At 40.3% G+C, this 16,895-nt stretch overlaps 2 protein-coding genes across 3 annotated transcripts; both read left to right on the top strand.

Annotated features, from left to right (window-relative positions):
• Positions 1-675: 675 nt before the first annotated feature.
• Positions 676-10,743, top strand: LOC130178977 (endophilin-A2-like). Of its 2 annotated transcripts, XM_056391650.1 has the most exons (9): positions 676-905; positions 3,869-3,937; positions 4,121-4,337; positions 4,623-4,756; positions 5,073-5,231; positions 6,522-6,625; positions 6,989-7,119; positions 7,243-7,299; positions 8,096-10,743. In XM_056391650.1, the coding sequence occupies exons 1-9, from the start codon at positions 861-863 to the stop codon at positions 8,281-8,283; spliced, it is 1,104 nt and encodes a 367-aa protein (XP_056247625.1). In that variant the 5' UTR covers positions 676-860; the 3' UTR covers positions 8,284-10,743. The 2 variants fall into 2 exon arrangements, with proteins under 2 accessions (XP_056247625.1, XP_056247626.1); XM_056391651.1 differs by lacking the exon at positions 7,243-7,299 and having other exon boundaries at positions 679-905.
• Positions 10,744-10,902: 159 nt separating this feature from the next.
• stap2a (signal transducing adaptor family member 2a) lies at positions 10,903-15,926 on the top strand. Its single transcript, XM_056391652.1, has 11 exons — positions 10,903-11,222; positions 12,124-12,195; positions 12,396-12,515; positions 12,620-12,676; positions 12,779-12,930; positions 13,065-13,196; positions 13,288-13,357; positions 14,046-14,148; positions 14,247-14,342; positions 14,422-14,550; positions 14,635-15,926. Exons 1-11 carry the CDS (start codon positions 11,115-11,117, stop codon positions 14,688-14,690), a joined length of 1,095 nt encoding a protein of 364 aa, XP_056247627.1. The 5' UTR covers positions 10,903-11,114; the 3' UTR covers positions 14,691-15,926.
• The last annotated feature ends 969 nt before the right edge of the window (positions 15,927-16,895 follow it).

The following is a 16,895-nucleotide window of genomic DNA, read 5'->3' as shown; positions in this document are numbered from 1 at the left end:
ATCTCTCTAAAACCATCTGATCTTATTTGATACTATGCATGCTGTATTCCTTTCATGCCACTAACTCAACTTGAACAATTCTTCTATTAATCGATTGACAAAAGATTAATTGGCAGCAATTAATAAACAAATAATAATTTAAGTCATTTATCGATCAAACACTCTAAACAATTTCTGGATGCAGCTTCTCCAATATGACGATTTGCTGCTTTTCTTTTCTTTATTTGTATCAACATTAAAACTTCACCAGTGGCTCTAAGAAATTGTGATGGGTATTTTCTAATGACTTCCTGACATTTTATATAGCAAACAATTAATAGAAAAAAATGACAAAATTCTATATTTAATATAGACATTATGTTATAATGTCTATATTCTTGTTTGTTCAGAATAAATTAATACAAATAGAGAATTTATATAACTAAATATAATTTTGCTAAAGTAAAGAAATGAATTACGGAGGTGAAAGTATGTCTTTCTCAGCTGAAGTCAAAGTCAGCAATTTTGTCTGCAGGGAAAGGAGGATGTTTGTATGCATGATTTGTGTGTGTGTGTGTGTGTGTGTGTGTGTGTGTGTGTGTGTGTGTGTGTGTGTGTGTGTGTGTGTGTGTGTGTGTGTGTGTGTGTGTGTGTGTGTGTGTGTGTGTGTGTGTGTTGACCCACTTTATTCACCAGGATGGAGCCTCCCACATGAAGTTGTAGCCAGGAAATTGTGGTTGCCTAGCAAGTTTCACATCCACGGTGCAAAGTTTTAAGACGTGTTGCTCGGCTGCTATTTGTGCTTCCTACAGACTCGCACCAAATACTTTAAGACACATATTTCCCCGTCGAGGTCCGGGTGGCAACACTGACGGTGCAAGATGTCCGTCGCAGGATTTAAGAAGCAATTTTACAAAGCAAGCCAGGTAAACGCGCAACTTTTTAAACATTAGCTGGTAGCTTAGCTAGCTAGCTGACGTTATCGTTACTTTTACTGCGCTAGCTTCAAGCTAGCTGGAAAATGTCATGAATAACGACAAAACAGGGTTTCTTGGTTAAATACTGTGAACAACTTTGTTGAAAAGTATACGACTAGCTTTGTTGTTATTAAACTCTTCATCTACTGTCAAATGTGTTGTCGCTCATAGGTAAGTCAACTTTAACCCATTAGCTAAAGCTAATCTAGAGAGTTAGCAAGTTAACGTCAGGAACATTAGTCAAGTTAAACCAAACTCACGCTAAACTTGTTTTCTAAAGTTGTTTTCCGTTGGCTTCCACAATGGATTTGTGTCTTAACGTTATGTATTTAAGCACTTACTTTGCCTCAGATTAACTGAAGATAGTAGTTGACTAACTACGCAGCTTGCACCCCTGCATTTTCACAGACTTAATAGTATGTGATGACAGGAGTTTGGTTTCGGCGTGTTTTGCTATTATGTAAAAACAGCAGGTTGATACATCATTCAAGTGTCATGGTTAATACCTTCGTCCTAAAGTGGTGTTCCTATTTGTTATCTCTCGGATTATACAACGTTTTCATAACATGTCTGAAGTCAAATTGCCCAATGTGTTGTGGTAAGGCCGGAGTTGAAATCGCACAACACAGGTTTGAGCGACTCACAATCATTTCTAAGCTACAAGTATCTAATGTGTTTGCAAGTGTTAAACTGAAGAGATCTGTGATCACCTCCATCTAGCTGAATAATATTGAGCCTTTTGAAAATCTTTGGCTTACAGAGCCATGTTTGTCCTGTGCTTTCAAATATCAAATTGCATTTATCACTGTTATGAAAGAAATGAAACTGTTGGCTCCTGTGGCAGTTAAGAGTTAAACCTGCCACCACAAACAAAAACTCAACAAGACAAGACCTATAAAATCAGTGGCCGATGTTTTGATGACACCTGCCATGCAGCGGGTCCTTGCTTTGGCCTAACATTTGTGACAGCTCCTTGCTCAGTGGGTGTGTACCTTATTTAGGGTAATGGAATCCTAGTTATGTGAATACTCTGCCCAAACCAGCTTCCAGTTCCTAAGTAACCAGAAGACAAAGATTAAGTCAGTAGATCAGGAATACAGCAAGAATCACAATGAATACACAGAAATCTTATGTTCCATACAATGTTTTGGAAAACTTGACTAGGCACCTAGATTTCTATCACCTCACCATAGTACAGTGATACTCGTCAACTCCCACTGTGAATGCCTATTGTAGAGCTGTATACATTTAGGACTTATACTGAACATTGTGCCCTCCGTTAGCACAGGCCTGGCCAACAAGAATGCACTTATCATTCAGGCTATAAAAAGAAAGAAAATGTGTTGGAGGAGGATAATCAGTTATGTTTGCTTAACAGCATTCACGTCATACTGCCATAAAGATATAGCCGATTTAATCAATAATTAAACAGAATAATGGTGGTTAGCTAAGTTGCTAAGCATGCATATAAAGCTTTCCGTATGGTGTTTATCATTGTGCACCTTTTTGTTTTAGTCCAAATCATATAGTGTATCTTATTTTGCCTAAAAAGTCCCTAACTCCACTTTCACAACAAGCTTTTTACCAAATCTAAATCCTGTATCAAATCTTCTTGTGAATCTGTATGTTTTTATCCCCTTGTCTAGTTATGTCTTTCAACAATTTTAAGTTACAAACAGAATAAATACTTCTGGGCTAAATGTTTTATTATTGGAACCAAAACTCAGGTTTTCTACACAGATTACATACAGTTGTCTGACTAAGATGGGCAGGTTTATTAGTTGTGTTGGACTAAAAAAAAACTTTTGGCAATTATGAAGCCAGATGGGGGGCTGAAAGTATGTTTGTGTTTGGATTTCTCACATCTACATGCCACAGCTTCACATCTGGTACCAAGAGATGCATTAATTGCAATTAAAATCCTGTATTTAAGACTTCATAATTAGGGAATGTGTGTGGATGAATTATGTCCCATGAGCCAGTTGGCAGTGGGTGCTTAGGGCATTTTCTGAGCCACTGAGTGTTTCACACAAAGAACATTGCCAGGCCTGTGTATTATATAAACTAGAGAGATTGATTGATCCATCTGGTCATAGAGTTTTATGTGCACTGTGGTGCTGACAGCTGCACCGAGTTGAACCAAATAAGAAGGCACGCACACATGCACACACACAAATACACACACACACAAACGTACAATGAGTCTCTGTATGGCCTGCCAGCCAACTGCACAGGCTTTTAGAGTTTGTTTCCCTGATGAGAAATTGAGGATGTATGTGCCATGTGTGAGTGAGGATATGCATTGATGATGACGAGCAAGATGAAGTTAGCATGTGTGTTTAGTTAAAGAATCCGTGAATGTGGTTGTAGTGTAGGAAACTGCAATGTGTGTGCTGACCTGATGGAAAAAAGGAAAAGCCTTCAGCATAATTCCTTATGAACCAAGTCTCTCAGTACAGTGGAAACTCTAGTTTGCAGAACTCATTCCTTTATACAGACTTCAGTAGGTTCTTCCTGATGGAAAACATGGACATGTCTTGGACTTGGAGAACTGTGTTAGTCACTCTTGGAAAAAAAACAAAATGGTGGAAGATGTTAAATATCCACTTTATTTTGGAGACAGAGAATGGGGAGATCCTGCGCTGCTGGAGCCTCTGACATGTTATGAGCCCCCTATCGGCTCAGAAATTCAGTTCTGTAGGTGACCTTGTTCAGGATGTGGAAAAGTGGAAAGATAACCAAAGTGTATCTTTATAATAACATCAGTACAAATTGACCAAGTGTAGAATCTGTTTGTCATGATGGAGGATAAATATAAGAGCATAATTAGGACAAATGTGTAAGTAATGCTCCATGAGGACCAGTAAACGTGCTGAGTTCAGCCAGCATCATTGTTTGTTCTGTGTTCACAGCTGATGAGTGAGAAGGTTGGAGGTGCGGAGGGAACCAAACTGGATGAAGACTTCAAGGACCTCGAAAGGGTAATTAATACATTTTAAAATTATACCCATAGTTCATGTGTTGAGTAACAATACCCTCATATGTTGTGCTGTGAAATGATGTCCCCCAAGTTCCTTATTCAAATATAAATAGTGTTAAAGGGATACAACTCAGCATATGCACTCAGGGATCAAATAATGTCTCTCCCTAACTTGTGTCACCAGAAAGCAGATATTACCAGCAAAGCAGTGGTGGATGTCATCAATAAAACATCAGAGTACCTTCAGCCCAACCCAGCAACAAGAGCTAAGCTTTCCATGCTCAACACAGTGTCCAAAATCCGCGGACAGGTGAATAGTCCAGGCTACCCCCAGCCTGAGGGCCTCCTGGGGGAGTCCATGACTAAGTTTGGACGGGATATGGGCGAGGACACCAACTTTGGTAAGAACAGTGGAGTCAGTGAGAAAATTAGATATACGGTTCAACAGATGTTTATTCTGTGTATTTGTTTATGTTTTGAAAGCATTAAAGTGAGGAGAAATGGAGCATTATATGTTAGGGGGATTGAGGAATGTTTTTTCCTAATTGGATCAAAAGTGTCTACATACTTGCTTGTATTTTTTCTTGTTTTCATTTTCTTTATAGAAACAATAATTATTATTAACACACCCCACAATGTCCCACAGTCCCTAATGCTGGTGTTTTGCACGTGTATGTGTGCTGCAGGTGGGGCTCTAATAGACACAGGGGATACAATGAAGAGGATGGCCGAGGTCAAGGACTCTCTGGATATTGATGTGAAGCAGAATTTTATTGACCCTCTGCAGGCAGTCGCTGAGAAGGATATCAAAGACATTCAGGTATAATCAAAGAGGTAGTATGCTTCTGCACGTTCAGGCCAGACATTGACTAATGAGCTCCACAGTCTGTGTGTCAGTTGCAATAGTATGAAAAAAGTATTAACAGTCCAGATGCATAACAGCTGAAATGCATGCCAATATTTAGGTCATTTTAATGGCACAGCAAATTTCACAAAATGATCATGAACAACTACAACAATTTTATATACTGTGTATATATATATATATATATATATGTGTGTGTGTGTGTGTGTGTAAAATGTATAATCTGCATCACCTCATCATCCCATTCCCAACTCTTTCACCCCCCCCCCAGCACCACCTGAAGAAACTGGAGGGCCGCCGTCTGGACTATGATTATAAAAAGAAACGTCAAGGTAAAATCCAAGATGAAGAGATCAGGCAAGCCCTGGAGAAGTTCCATGAGTCCAAAGAGATGGCTGAGAGCTCCATGCACAATCTGCTGGAAACAGATGTGAGTAGTTTGTAAACAAAACTTGATTCCCTTAGCAATGCCGATGGCCCACTGAAACCTGCTGGAGCTTGTTTTTGTAATGCACTGAGTTAATAATAACATGTATCAGTTTACCTTCATTACAATGGCAACTGCTGGTAAAACTGTAATTGTTATTAATGAAACTGAACTAGCAAAAATGTGTGTAATGTAACTTTTGCATAAAGAGCTAATGAGACTGTCAATGTTACTCTACAAGGTGAAAAATACACAGACAGCAGCATACACAGTGAACAACAGAGACGTTTTTAGAGCTGCAATAACTTCCATGAATCGCGTTGTCAATAAAGTATGCTAAGTGACCTCAACATGCTCAAAGTCAACAGACATTTCTTAGATAGAATATGATCATCCATAATAGGCTTAAAGAAACAAATAACCCATCTGATTCAATCAGTGCCGGTGGAAATGCTGCATCACTTTAATAGGTTTTGGATAGACAAGTAGAGTTCACGCAAGCCAAAAGCTTGATAAGGATATCTAATTTTCTTTGGGGAGGTAAAATGTGTCATTGCTGCACTCTTTTAAGGTTTTGGGGGAGCTGTGAAAATCTCATGGTTGCCAAGACATCTCCTGTGTGCCAAGACTGTGAGATGCAAGTCAAGTTGCATAATGTTTTCAGTCTGGTGAAAGAAGAAATGCATTTAATACAATCTGATGCAATTACTGAGATTTAATTAAAAGCATTCATGGCTGAAGCAGATGGTTGAATTGGCATATTCTATAAGGTTGCATTAATGCAATGAATGTATTTCACTCCCCCTAAGAACTATTTTGACAAACTCAAAATAGAGGGGCAATGAAGAAACCCTGTATAAACAACATTAGAGCTGTATTTAAAGTGACAGCCAAACTAACTCACAAATATTGTATTCTTGTTAATGTCCCTATTTGTGAGTATGTGATAATATTTATTCTGGATAGTATATCTGTGACTACCTCAATTGGAAATGCATGCTGCTTGCTGCTCAGAGCTTCTCCGGTAACATGACATGTTATGTCTTTCCTCTGACTTGCAGTCGTCTGAGCCAGTTAAACCTGTTTTGTTCAGTATTTACTATTTTCAAATCATGATGATGTGTTTCTGAGTGATATTATTGTGATGAACAGTACTGACATAGTGATAAACAAATGAGAAGGATGAGAGACATGAATGCAAACAGTTAACAATAAAAGAATGCACTAAAGGACCAGAGCTGATTCTATGTTTTGTCTCATATTAAAATAGTTTTTGTGTGCGTGTGCATGTAGGTGGAGCAGGTGAGTCAGCTGTCCTCTTTTGTGGAGTCTCTGCTGCAGTACCACAAACAGGCCGCACAGATCCTCGAGGAGCTTTCTGACAAACTGAGAGAAAGGTCAGCGCCATGACTATTTGTGGAAGATGACATGTCTTCTGTGTTGAGGCTGTGTCCTTTGGCTCATGACAAGGGATGATTCAGCCGTACCATATTTTCTTTTACCCATCTGATTACAAGTAATGACTGTCAAACACCAGTTGATGCTGAGCTCAGATCACTGTTTTTCCACCACTACAGAAAGAAAAATTCAATTTTATTTTGGAATAGCATAAAAATAGATTTATTTTGCTGTTAACAATTTACTTGTAGTTGCGATAATTGGATTACAGCCCACACAAAGTGGAATTATTTCTCCTCTGTGTTGATGCATGTCTTACTCAGAGATCAAAGACGTGATGATTTTTCTTCTCTTGTATACAGGGTGATTGATGCTCAGAACCGTCCAAGGCGTGAATACACACCCAAACCCAGACCAGCCTTTGACTTTGAGATAGAACAGTCCAACGGAGGATACTCACCTGCTGCATCAAGTCCTCCAGCTTACTCTCCCGGTAAACTTACTATTTTATATTTTGTGAGAGCTGTGTGTGTGTGGGTGTGAGGCCTACACAGTGGAAGGCAAGTCAATCTCATTCTCAAGACTGTTGTGTCTTTCCTTCTGCAACATTAACCAGCCCCAGTACAAAATCAAGGTCCATCCTCCCAAAGAAACTCCGTCAAGAGCAGGCCGCGTGAGTGGACAGATGAAGATAATGTCACTTGCACAGAACTAAAAAGTTTCTCTACTTTCACTCACTCTGTTGCACATCCATATGACAGAGAAGTGGATGCATGTCTGTGTAATGGTCAACTATTTCACTAACATTGTTGAATGGTGTCTGTTGGGTCCCCTGTGTCTCATCTGTCAGGTCCCCAGAACAAGGAGGGGCTTGTCAGAGTGTGAACATTACTCTGTCTGACCAAGGCTGCAGGGACATACAAACTTTAGCAAACCATTGTGTAGTTCCATTTGAAATGATCAATGACTGTGGTGTTTAAATAAGTTGTCAATTAAATCAAAAAACCACTTGTAGTCATGGTTTTGCTGAATTGTTTGTATCTGACAGTCTGGACTGAAACTTCTGAACCTCAAGGAAAATCACTGCTTGCCAAAGGGTTTATTTTACAGATATAGTCAGGGAGCGAATCAAACATCGTTCACCTCCCCAGTCCAACACACGAAATGTACTTTGAATTATGACATTGTTTTGCTGTATAACATATCAGTACATTGATTTTGATCTTGAGCTTCAGAAGGATTCTCCCTTACCGCACTGATGACTAACCTGTCCTGTTTTAATGGCTGTTGTGGTCTGTTCCAGAGTCCTATTGGAAAACCTAATGTTGATACACTGCCTCTAATTAAATGCTTTTAAAAGTCAATATACCGATATTGTTAAAAGGAAACTGACGCATTTTCTTTTCACACTGACTATATCTGTTCTTTCTCCCTCCTTGCATCTCTCTACATTGTGTCCCTTTCTATAGCTGAGCCATGCTGTAAAGCCCTGTATGACTTTGACCCAGAGAATGACGGCGAGCTGGGCTTCCACGAGGGTGACGTCATCACCTTGGTCAGTCAAATTGATGAGAACTGGTTCGAGGGAAGCCTTCGTGGAAGATCAGGATACTTCCCCAACAACTATGTTGAAGTGATGGTGCCTCTACCACACTGAAAACAGCAAGGCAAGAGGGAAACAGCAGGAGATGAAGAGGGGGATGATAGAGGATTGTCAACCCTCACCCAAAAAGATATATCTTTTGTTTATTGTAATTAAAGGGTAAACATCTCAAGACAGGGACATAATTTTTGTATCTAGGAGTTATTTGAGCAAAGCTTTTTTCAATCTAACAAAATGTAATGGATTTTTAAAAACAGTAAGGATGGGGCGCTGTTCATTCAAAAAAATGATGGCATAATGTGTGGGTGCATTTACCATATCTTGGGTCTTGATATCCATTCTCTATGCACCTGTGCACTTTGTACACAACACTTCTATCTCCAGGACTGATGAGGAAAGATCAAGAGAGAATGGAATCTGTAATAACATGCTCAACAGTATCGACAAACACTAAGAAGTGCAACTACTTTAATCTCATACTCTTACCCTGTTTTATATTCACAGTATGACATTTCTTGTTCTATGTGTTGTTCATATTGGTACTACACACATGCATGCATACGCATGCATCTTTCCAAGCGCTGTCTTCTACACTCCCAGTTTTCACCTCTGTGCCTTTAGGCATTAGTGCTGTTGTCTCATGGACTCATTGGAGTCAACATGGAGGACTGGCTAACTTTTCTTGATGTAACACTATACTCTGCTGCCATCTGGTGGTGGTACAGATGATTCTTAGCTATTGGTTTGAGTAGCACAGACTGACAGACTGCTGTTTGTAACTGTAATTGCAGTTTTACAAATGTTAGCCACATTTATTCTAGACCAAATGGTTGTTTGAGAGTTTATTTCTAAAGGGCTGTAGATGTCAATGTCTTTATATACTTCATTTATCATACTAATTTTGCTAAGTTGTCAGTAAGATAATTTACCTACTGCTATACTATTGTTTTTCAAAGCATGGATCCCTATTGTCTCTTCTAATTGATGCCAAAGAAAAGTTGCACAAATTCCAAAATTGCCCCAGGCTGCTGTTTGTCAATGAAAAGACATGTATTTTATACAGCCTTATGTGCACACTTCTGCAAGATTAATAATATTTTATAATTCACAGAAGCAGACATTTGTTTCCATTACAGCGCAGCTCACAATATTAGCATTACACCAAAGCCATAAGCACACATCCCTCAGTTCCTCTACTTTCTCAGGCTCCAGTGATACTGCTGGCAGTGTCACTCACAATGTTTTGTGGGCTTTTACCCAAATGTTTGTCAATGAATTTTCAGTCTGTGATTTGTTTTCCCCCTTGGCGCTGGGATAAGCTTGGCTTTAGTACTCGAACCTATAATTTAGAGCATGGAAATTAATCTGATGTGTATTGGGTGTTTTTGTACCTGCCTCAGTTTTCAGGCTGAAACTGTGCACCAGACCTGACAGAAAATGCTAGCTCCCAACTATTGTGTTGAGAATTTACTAATAATGAGGAAGGTCCTCTCACAATGGCTGGTTTCAGTTTCATTTAAGCCTATTACAAGCAGACTATGAACTGTTAGGGTTGGTGCTGTTCACTAAAATGCCAACTTTCTCCTCTTGTCATGATCCCCTTGTTAGACCGCCCCCACCCCACTCATCTCTCCCGTCTCTATTTAAACTGGGAGCGGAACAGACAGGTCTTTTCACCAGGGAAGGGCACACAGCAGTGGATTATGCCCTCCCTCCCCCACTAGTCTTTATACACCACCTGCCCCTGTACCCCTACCCCCTTTCTCATTATCTTCCCCATCCCACTCCCATAGTGCCTCTGGAGCTTGGTTTCCTGGTCCATCCTTGGAATAATCTCATTGTTATCATAGTATGTGCCTCTTCGCAGGTTTGCATATCTCCTATGTAATTCATGTTGTGTATTGGGCCAAAGGGGTGAGACACAACTGTGTGGTTCAGGTGTGGGTTTACATGCCTCATTACACTGAATCAGAAGCCCAGAGTTTGAGAGGGGAGCAGAGGGTCAGGGGCTCAGGTTGAGTTATTATGCAGCCTGTATAATGATAATGATTAATGTTGAGGAACAAAAGGCTAAGATCAATTTTTGTGTGCTGCTGCTGTCACAGCTGAAATAGTTGTCTGACTGCTGCAGCTGACATTTATTGCAGCACTACATTCTGTGATGGTTTGTTTTGGATCCATACCCAGAAGTGTCCCAACTCTGTAATATTAATGAAGTATTATCAGCCTTAAAAGCTTTATCTTATTATAAACATCTTAATGGATTTTTCTATGTTTAAAATATAACCGCTTTGCATGTGTCTTCATTACAGCCTCTGTTTTAGGCAATGCCTTATTTTTGTAACTGTGACATTGTGGGGAGACTAAAGGTGGGATTATCCTGGATTATCTTTAGGATATATGGTTTACCTCTATACTAAATGTAATCTTATGTGTATTGTATATTTTTGTTATTATGTAAAGGGGAATGAATGCTGTTCATTTGCTTGTTTAAATAAATGTTAAATAAGTTGGCTCCCATTGTCTCAGAAAATTACAACACTACCACTGAAAGACTTTAATAATAAAGTATGTACACTGATGCAGGGTATAGGTATAGGACTGTCTGTTTTTACATCTAGCCTGATTCTTAGTTAAACCTATTTATTTACATTTGCACAATTGCTCATTTTTGCTCAATAAAACATCTTTATATTTTGGACATTTATCCCCCGACCATCCAATTTTTAATCTGCACAACCAGCCGTCTGCATGACCCCCAGACACAGCAGGCTACACCAGCCAGCTGTTGGATTATTGCCACAGCACTATCTCATCGGCGAAGGCGTGTCACTCCCCGAATTACTCAGATCCCCTTTGTCCTCGGTGCCCAGCCAGCGACACTCATGGCGGCTGCACCCGTCAGACAGCGCTCCGGGCCAGGGGGACCCCGGGCGCAGCTTCCGCCCTGCTACTACGAAGGATACCTGGAGAAGCGAGGACCGAAAGAAAAGGTATGTCCGCCCGGTGCAGATCAAGTGCCATGTTGTTTCAGTGCATGTTGTGGAGAGCCGTGGTCGGCGTGTGCGCGCGTGTGTATCTATGCACCGCACACCGGCTGATCCCCCCCATTCCCAGAGAGCTGTCAACTTCCTTATTGTCGTAGAATGGGCGAGGCGAGACTCCACACTGGTGCTGGCGGGGATTTTTTCCACATAGCGGATACCAGATTTTGTAGCGCCTTTCAGTCTGATTTTGCAAGACTCTGACGGAATGTTTACAACAATTTATGAACGAATCCCGAGGTTATAATCGAGGAAACCCGCCTGCTGTCAAAATATTGCATGTCATTTCAATTACACATGACATGAAAAATTCGTGGCTGTATCCCTCACCTTAACAAGTCAGATACAGTGTCACAAACAGTATGTCTGCCAAGCATTTTCCTAGCCCAGAATTCAATGCTGACTCGGAGAAATAATCTTTTGACATATTGTTCTGACAGCCTGCTCTCTGAAGTGCATTTCCAAAATATTAAATACAAAGTTATACAAAGTTACACACAGCCAAATCGACAATATTACACAAGGTTCTTTTTTTTTTTCTATTGTTTTGATTATAAGGTGATGACTAAAGAATGGGACACCCCCCACCCACTACCCCTTCTTCCTCATTAGGCTCATTTCAATTCAATACAGACATGTAATGTGAGCCTGGCTCAGGTGCAGGATATTTCAGTAATCCGTGGTCACAGACTGACAGCAGCTGAGGCTCATGCCTTATCCATTACGTGGGACAGGAAATGTGAGAGTGATAAAATGAGTAATGTCCATTACACAGATGTGAAAAAACAGCACAATTGTTACATCTTTCTCTCCTATTTTTCCCATATCTGCTCATTTCCATGTGTGACAGGCATCCATACGACTGTGGACCTGTCTGTGCGGGAATTCTTTGTATTTCTTCAATAATGCCAAGGACACTCATGTAAGTTTCAGTATTCAGTATAAATTTTGTTTGTTGTGCATCATAGTGTTTTCAATGGAACCTATTTGTGTGTGTGTGTGTGTGTGTGTGTGTGCGTGTGTGTGCGTGTGTGTGCGTGTGTGTGTGTGTGTGTGTGTGTGTGTGTGTGTGTGTGTGTGTGTGTGTGTGTGTGTGTGTGTTTGTATATGTGTGTGTTACAGTATGTGGAAAAGCTGGACCTCAGTGGATTTGTGTCACTGAAGGACGACTGCAGCCGGGACAGAAACCTGGAGGCAGCCAGACTCATTCTGCGCATGAAGGATGGGGAAACCAAACTGACAGTAATGTCACTAGACACACACACACACACACACACACACACACACACACACACACTAAAATGAACTGCTTTCGCAAGGTTTAAAAGTGCTGTTGTCTTTTACAGGCACCCAATCTGGAATCAAGGGAGCTGTGGAAAGGTTTCCTCTACTCTGTCATTGATGTAAATGTTCATCTTTTGCACACATGCTACACCTGCATCCTTCTGCCTGTGTCTCTCTCTTGTGCTGTTTAATAATAAATTATGTCCTCTATCCCATCACAGCTCAATGTACCGTCCTGTCTCACGTTGCTGCCGGGCCAGCTGCAGATGCTGAAGGAGGTGGTGGACAAAGAAAGGTCCAGGCGGAGAACTCGCACTCCCACACGTGCTCCTCCTTCACCGCTCTCTGTGCCTTTAGTAGGAGAGATCCCACCGTGAGTTGAGAGGACTGACTAAAGCTGTTTCAGTGTTTGTGAACAAAAATGTATGTGGTATCATTTCTACTGTGTGTGTGTGTGTGTGTGTGTGTGTGTGTGTGTGTGTGTGTGTGTGTGTTTTTTGCATGCAGGTGCTTTCGACCAGTGTCCCGAACAGAGGCTGAAGTCCTTCTAGAGAGACACCCAGACTGCGGCAACATGTTGCTCCGTCCAGGCAGAGATGGGTGCTCACTAGCTGTTACCACTCGACAAGACCTCAATGGGTAAAAACCTGCTGAACATCTGGACAGCACAGCTGCAAATATTATAGACAGGCACCATTTTCACTGCTGTCTGTCTTTTTCTTTGATCTAGGTCAGTGTTCAGACATTACCGTGTGACTCAGAGGGACCAAGGCGGTTATGTCATAGATGTAGAAAATCCTGTAAGTGTATAATACTCGCAGATATAATTCACATCTAACAATATTTCAGAACGTGGCTTTATAAAATTATATCTAAATTTCTATTATAATTGACTTATTTATATATTTACGCTTTATAATGTTCTATCATAATTGTAACTTTTATTGGGGAAACATTGGGTTAAGGAAGCATCAATCCAGCTTCTTTTCTCCTGACACCAGTTTTGATATTTTAATTCAGGCTATGTGCTGATAAGATATTAGACACTAGATACTCTTTGCCCAAATTTAAAATCTGTATATCACACTGTGTGTAACTCATAGTCAGTGCACCCCAACACAAACCTGGCACATTGGATGGATGCATGTACATCATCAGGGGTTAAATATTTGAAAAAAGTAGAAAAACACACTATAACAGATTTGTTAAGTGGGAGGTAAAAATGTTTGATGCTGCAAACCTCTTGCCTCTCTGTCTTGTTTGCTGTCAGATTAAAAACACAGTTTCAAAAGTTACAGCTTGTCAGAACCGAATATAGCTGTATCTGTCAGGGGGTCTGAGGACAGGGCAACAAGATCTTGTAAACAGTGACTGAAAAAGAAATGCAACACTGACCATCTTGAGTTACGCTTTCAGATTACAACAGTCAATAATGTAAACACTGTTAATAAACCAGCAGCATGTAATACAACAGGCTTCATCTTACAGATTCCCTGTGCTACACTTCATGAGGTCATTGACGCCCTGGTAGAGAAGACAGCAGGAACTCTACAACCTTTCCTACTGGAGGAGCCGTATGAGGAGAATATCAGTGAGGAAGACTTTTTTGTCTACCTCTACCTTTTTTTTTGTCTATGTCTTACAATTAATCTATGAGTCAAACCATGTATATTCTTTTTGTGTCATCAGCATATGTTTCTGCCAATGATGAAAATGGAGAAAGGATCCTCCACACTGCCCCCTCCAGCCCACTGCCAAAGGCTCCTGCCCTGCCCCCAAAACAAGGTTTCTCTCTTTAACATAAACACTCACATACAGACAGTCACAGAGAGAAATAATGATCACTACTTTCATTCTGATGCAGACCGTTGGTGCAGCAGTCCCCTGTCCAGATCCCCCGCCCCAGACCGCCGTATCCTGACTTCAGCGGTGCCGGCCTCGCCCACCAACCCAATGAGACGACTCATTCTCTCCCCTTCACCTCTCGCACACAGTGAGTAAATAATGGGGCAACCTCACCCGCAGCAGTTGATCTGCATTTGTTTCAGCTTAAAGTGTATCTTCTGTCTTTCCACAGCGCTCAATGAGGAACTCAAACTGAAGCTGGAGAAGAGACGAGCCAGTCAGGAGTGACTTAACTTATAAGGAACAGCTTCCTGTCGCAGCGTACTCAATCTTCAGTGCCAAACCCCTTCTCACCGCAGCTATGTACTCATCCTGTGCCTTCTAGGTGGAAGACAAGGGACTACAAATACCGCCACTTTCTCTTAGTGCTTTGTCCGCATGCATAAAACTGTTTACAAACTGCCTCTGAGCAAAAAATAGTACGACAACAAATGATTTTCCCTCAGAATACAATCCACAAAAACTCTGAATCAATGTGACTGGCAGCTAAAACCTTTTCGGAGAAGCACTGACACATGCCGGACCCCTAACTGAGCCTGATGTTTTCCTATCTGAGCCCATGTCTGCGTGCTGAGCTGCTGATGTTACTGCTGCACCTGAGACACTTAATCTGCTCTGAAAGTAAAATAAACCGGACATGCTCAGGTCTCAGCTCAGTAATTCTCCTCATCACCTCATTCCATGTACCATGACTGAGAAAAAAAAAAATCATCTGAATAGAGTCGAGCTGGTCAGAAACTGAAACCTGCACAATCTCTGCCTGCTGCTCTGAGTGCTATTTGTGACTGATAAGCAACCATTAATATGTTGTTGATTCAATGGCACTGCTGTGGTTCATTTAAAACCCAACTTTAACTGTGTTATTGGTGCTTATTTTAAAGTGTCTCCTTATTCTCTGCTACTGTTTGTGTGCTACTGTACGGTGCTATGACTCACCGGTGCTCAGACCTGCCTGGAGACTCCGGGTGACTTCTGTTCCTCCTCAAGAAAATCAATCAAATGTATATGAGGGTGCCCTCTAGTGGAATGGCTGTCAACTAGAAGGACAGAAACCTTCTTATCGGCACACAGCCTTTGGGTATTATCACAAGTACCAGACACTTGGCATAGACCAACCCTTTTATGTTGCAGACTGAACCTGGCAAAGGCTTTTGGCTTTATCACAGTATTACACTATGCCCTACCTCTTTACCTTTAATAACAAAATTATTTATTACAGATCTGTGGGAGTTTCAACAATAACAATTTGTATTTCTACATGGGAAAACACTTTTCTTTTTTACATTTCTGTGAATTGGCCAGTCCTCCAGATTTTAAGTGTCTGAGTACAAGTGGCAAACTGACTCTTAAGTGTCAATGAACAGTTTGTTGTATGTTTGTACAATATGTGATGTGTCTACTTGATCACTATCAAAGAATAGTGTTTGTTAGATATTGAGGGCATTAAATTGTTTTGCATGGGTCTTAATTGTTCCTCGTCGTGAATTGATAGCTTTTACTTTCACAAAAATAGATCATTTTGATTTGTTTTATTTTTAGATGGCCAGCTCTTAGGTACAACTTTTCATTTGAAAGTATTACCTTCCTGTGACAACAGGAGAATGAGGAAATGAGATGATATTGGAATAAATAAATACCATGAGTGGATGATTACAGAGAATGCTGGACAATCTGTCCTATTTTTATTTAAAGATGATCTATAATCAATTTTAATTTTTTTACCACAGATAGAAGAAAAGAAAAAAATATGTTTACAAAGGGCCGTTATTTTTTTTTTTTTTTAGTTTTGCATGGAAGTGAGAGTATCTTTAGTTTTCCATATTCCCTTATTTTAAATAACCTCACACGATCTCACACACTTAATACATACATTAATGGAATTTAATTGTTTATATTATTAAAAAAAAAAGTGTCCTTTCTTCTACATCTTAGTGGAAACCTGAATCCAATTTGAAACATCTGTATCAACATATTCCTCGTTAATCTGCAGAATTCCCTGCTATTTTTTTTCCACCCACCTTTTTCCTATTTTAAGTGTGTATAGTTCCTTTTACTTGAACTGAAAATAATATATTTAAAAAACAGTAAATATGCCAATAATGTAAGCTGGAAGGGCTTGGTTTCCACACCTTAGGCCTGATGTGTGTATGATCTGGGCTGTCAAACGTATGTGGGACAGATACAACAGGTGAACCTGTGTGATTCACATACTATTTCTTTGTAATAAATGCTTCTGTGGAACTCATAACAATGGGTTCTTGCTGATATTGGATTTTGGATATTGGATGACATTGGATCTTCATTTTATTTGTTGTTCATTCTTGGTGAAGCACTATTTTTCCACTGTATTAGGCTGTATTGGTCCATAAGCCTGTCCTGTGGGCAACACAACAGACACAACTTTGGGATTTTTGCATGAAGTTATGTTGCATC

This window comes from Seriola aureovittata, chromosome 12 (genome assembly GCF_021018895.1).
Source record: "Seriola aureovittata isolate HTS-2021-v1 ecotype China chromosome 12, ASM2101889v1, whole genome shotgun sequence".
Lineage (NCBI taxonomy): Eukaryota > Metazoa > Chordata > Actinopteri > Carangiformes > Carangidae > Seriola > Seriola aureovittata.
The sequence above is the reverse complement of the archived record's forward strand: the minus strand, read 5'-3'. Positions and strand labels throughout refer to the sequence as shown.

What these genes read in the sequence shown, in the direction of transcription:
- LOC130178977 (XM_056391650.1), top strand. Translation starts at nt 861, where the DNA reads ATGTCCGTCGCAGGATTTAAGAAGCAATTTTACAAAGCAAGCCAG. An exon ending in AGGATATCAAAGACATTCAG is followed by an intron (nt 4,757 to 5,072) that starts GTATAATCAAAG and finishes CCCCCCCCCCAG; the next exon opens with CACCACCTGAAGAAACTGGA. An exon ending in CTCCGTCAAGAGCAGGCCGC is followed by an intron (nt 7,300 to 8,095) that starts GTGAGTGGACAG and finishes CCCTTTCTATAG; the next exon opens with CTGAGCCATGCTGTAAAGCC.
- stap2a (XM_056391652.1), top strand. Translation starts at nt 11,115, where the DNA reads ATGGCGGCTGCACCCGTCAGACAGCGCTCCGGGCCAGGGGGACCCCGG. An exon ending in AGCGAGGACCGAAAGAAAAG is followed by an intron (nt 11,223 to 12,123) that starts GTATGTCCGCCC and finishes CATGTGTGACAG; the next exon opens with GCATCCATACGACTGTGGAC. An exon ending in ACTCGACAAGACCTCAATGG is followed by an intron (nt 13,197 to 13,287) that starts GTAAAAACCTGC and finishes TCTTTGATCTAG; the next exon opens with GTCAGTGTTCAGACATTACC.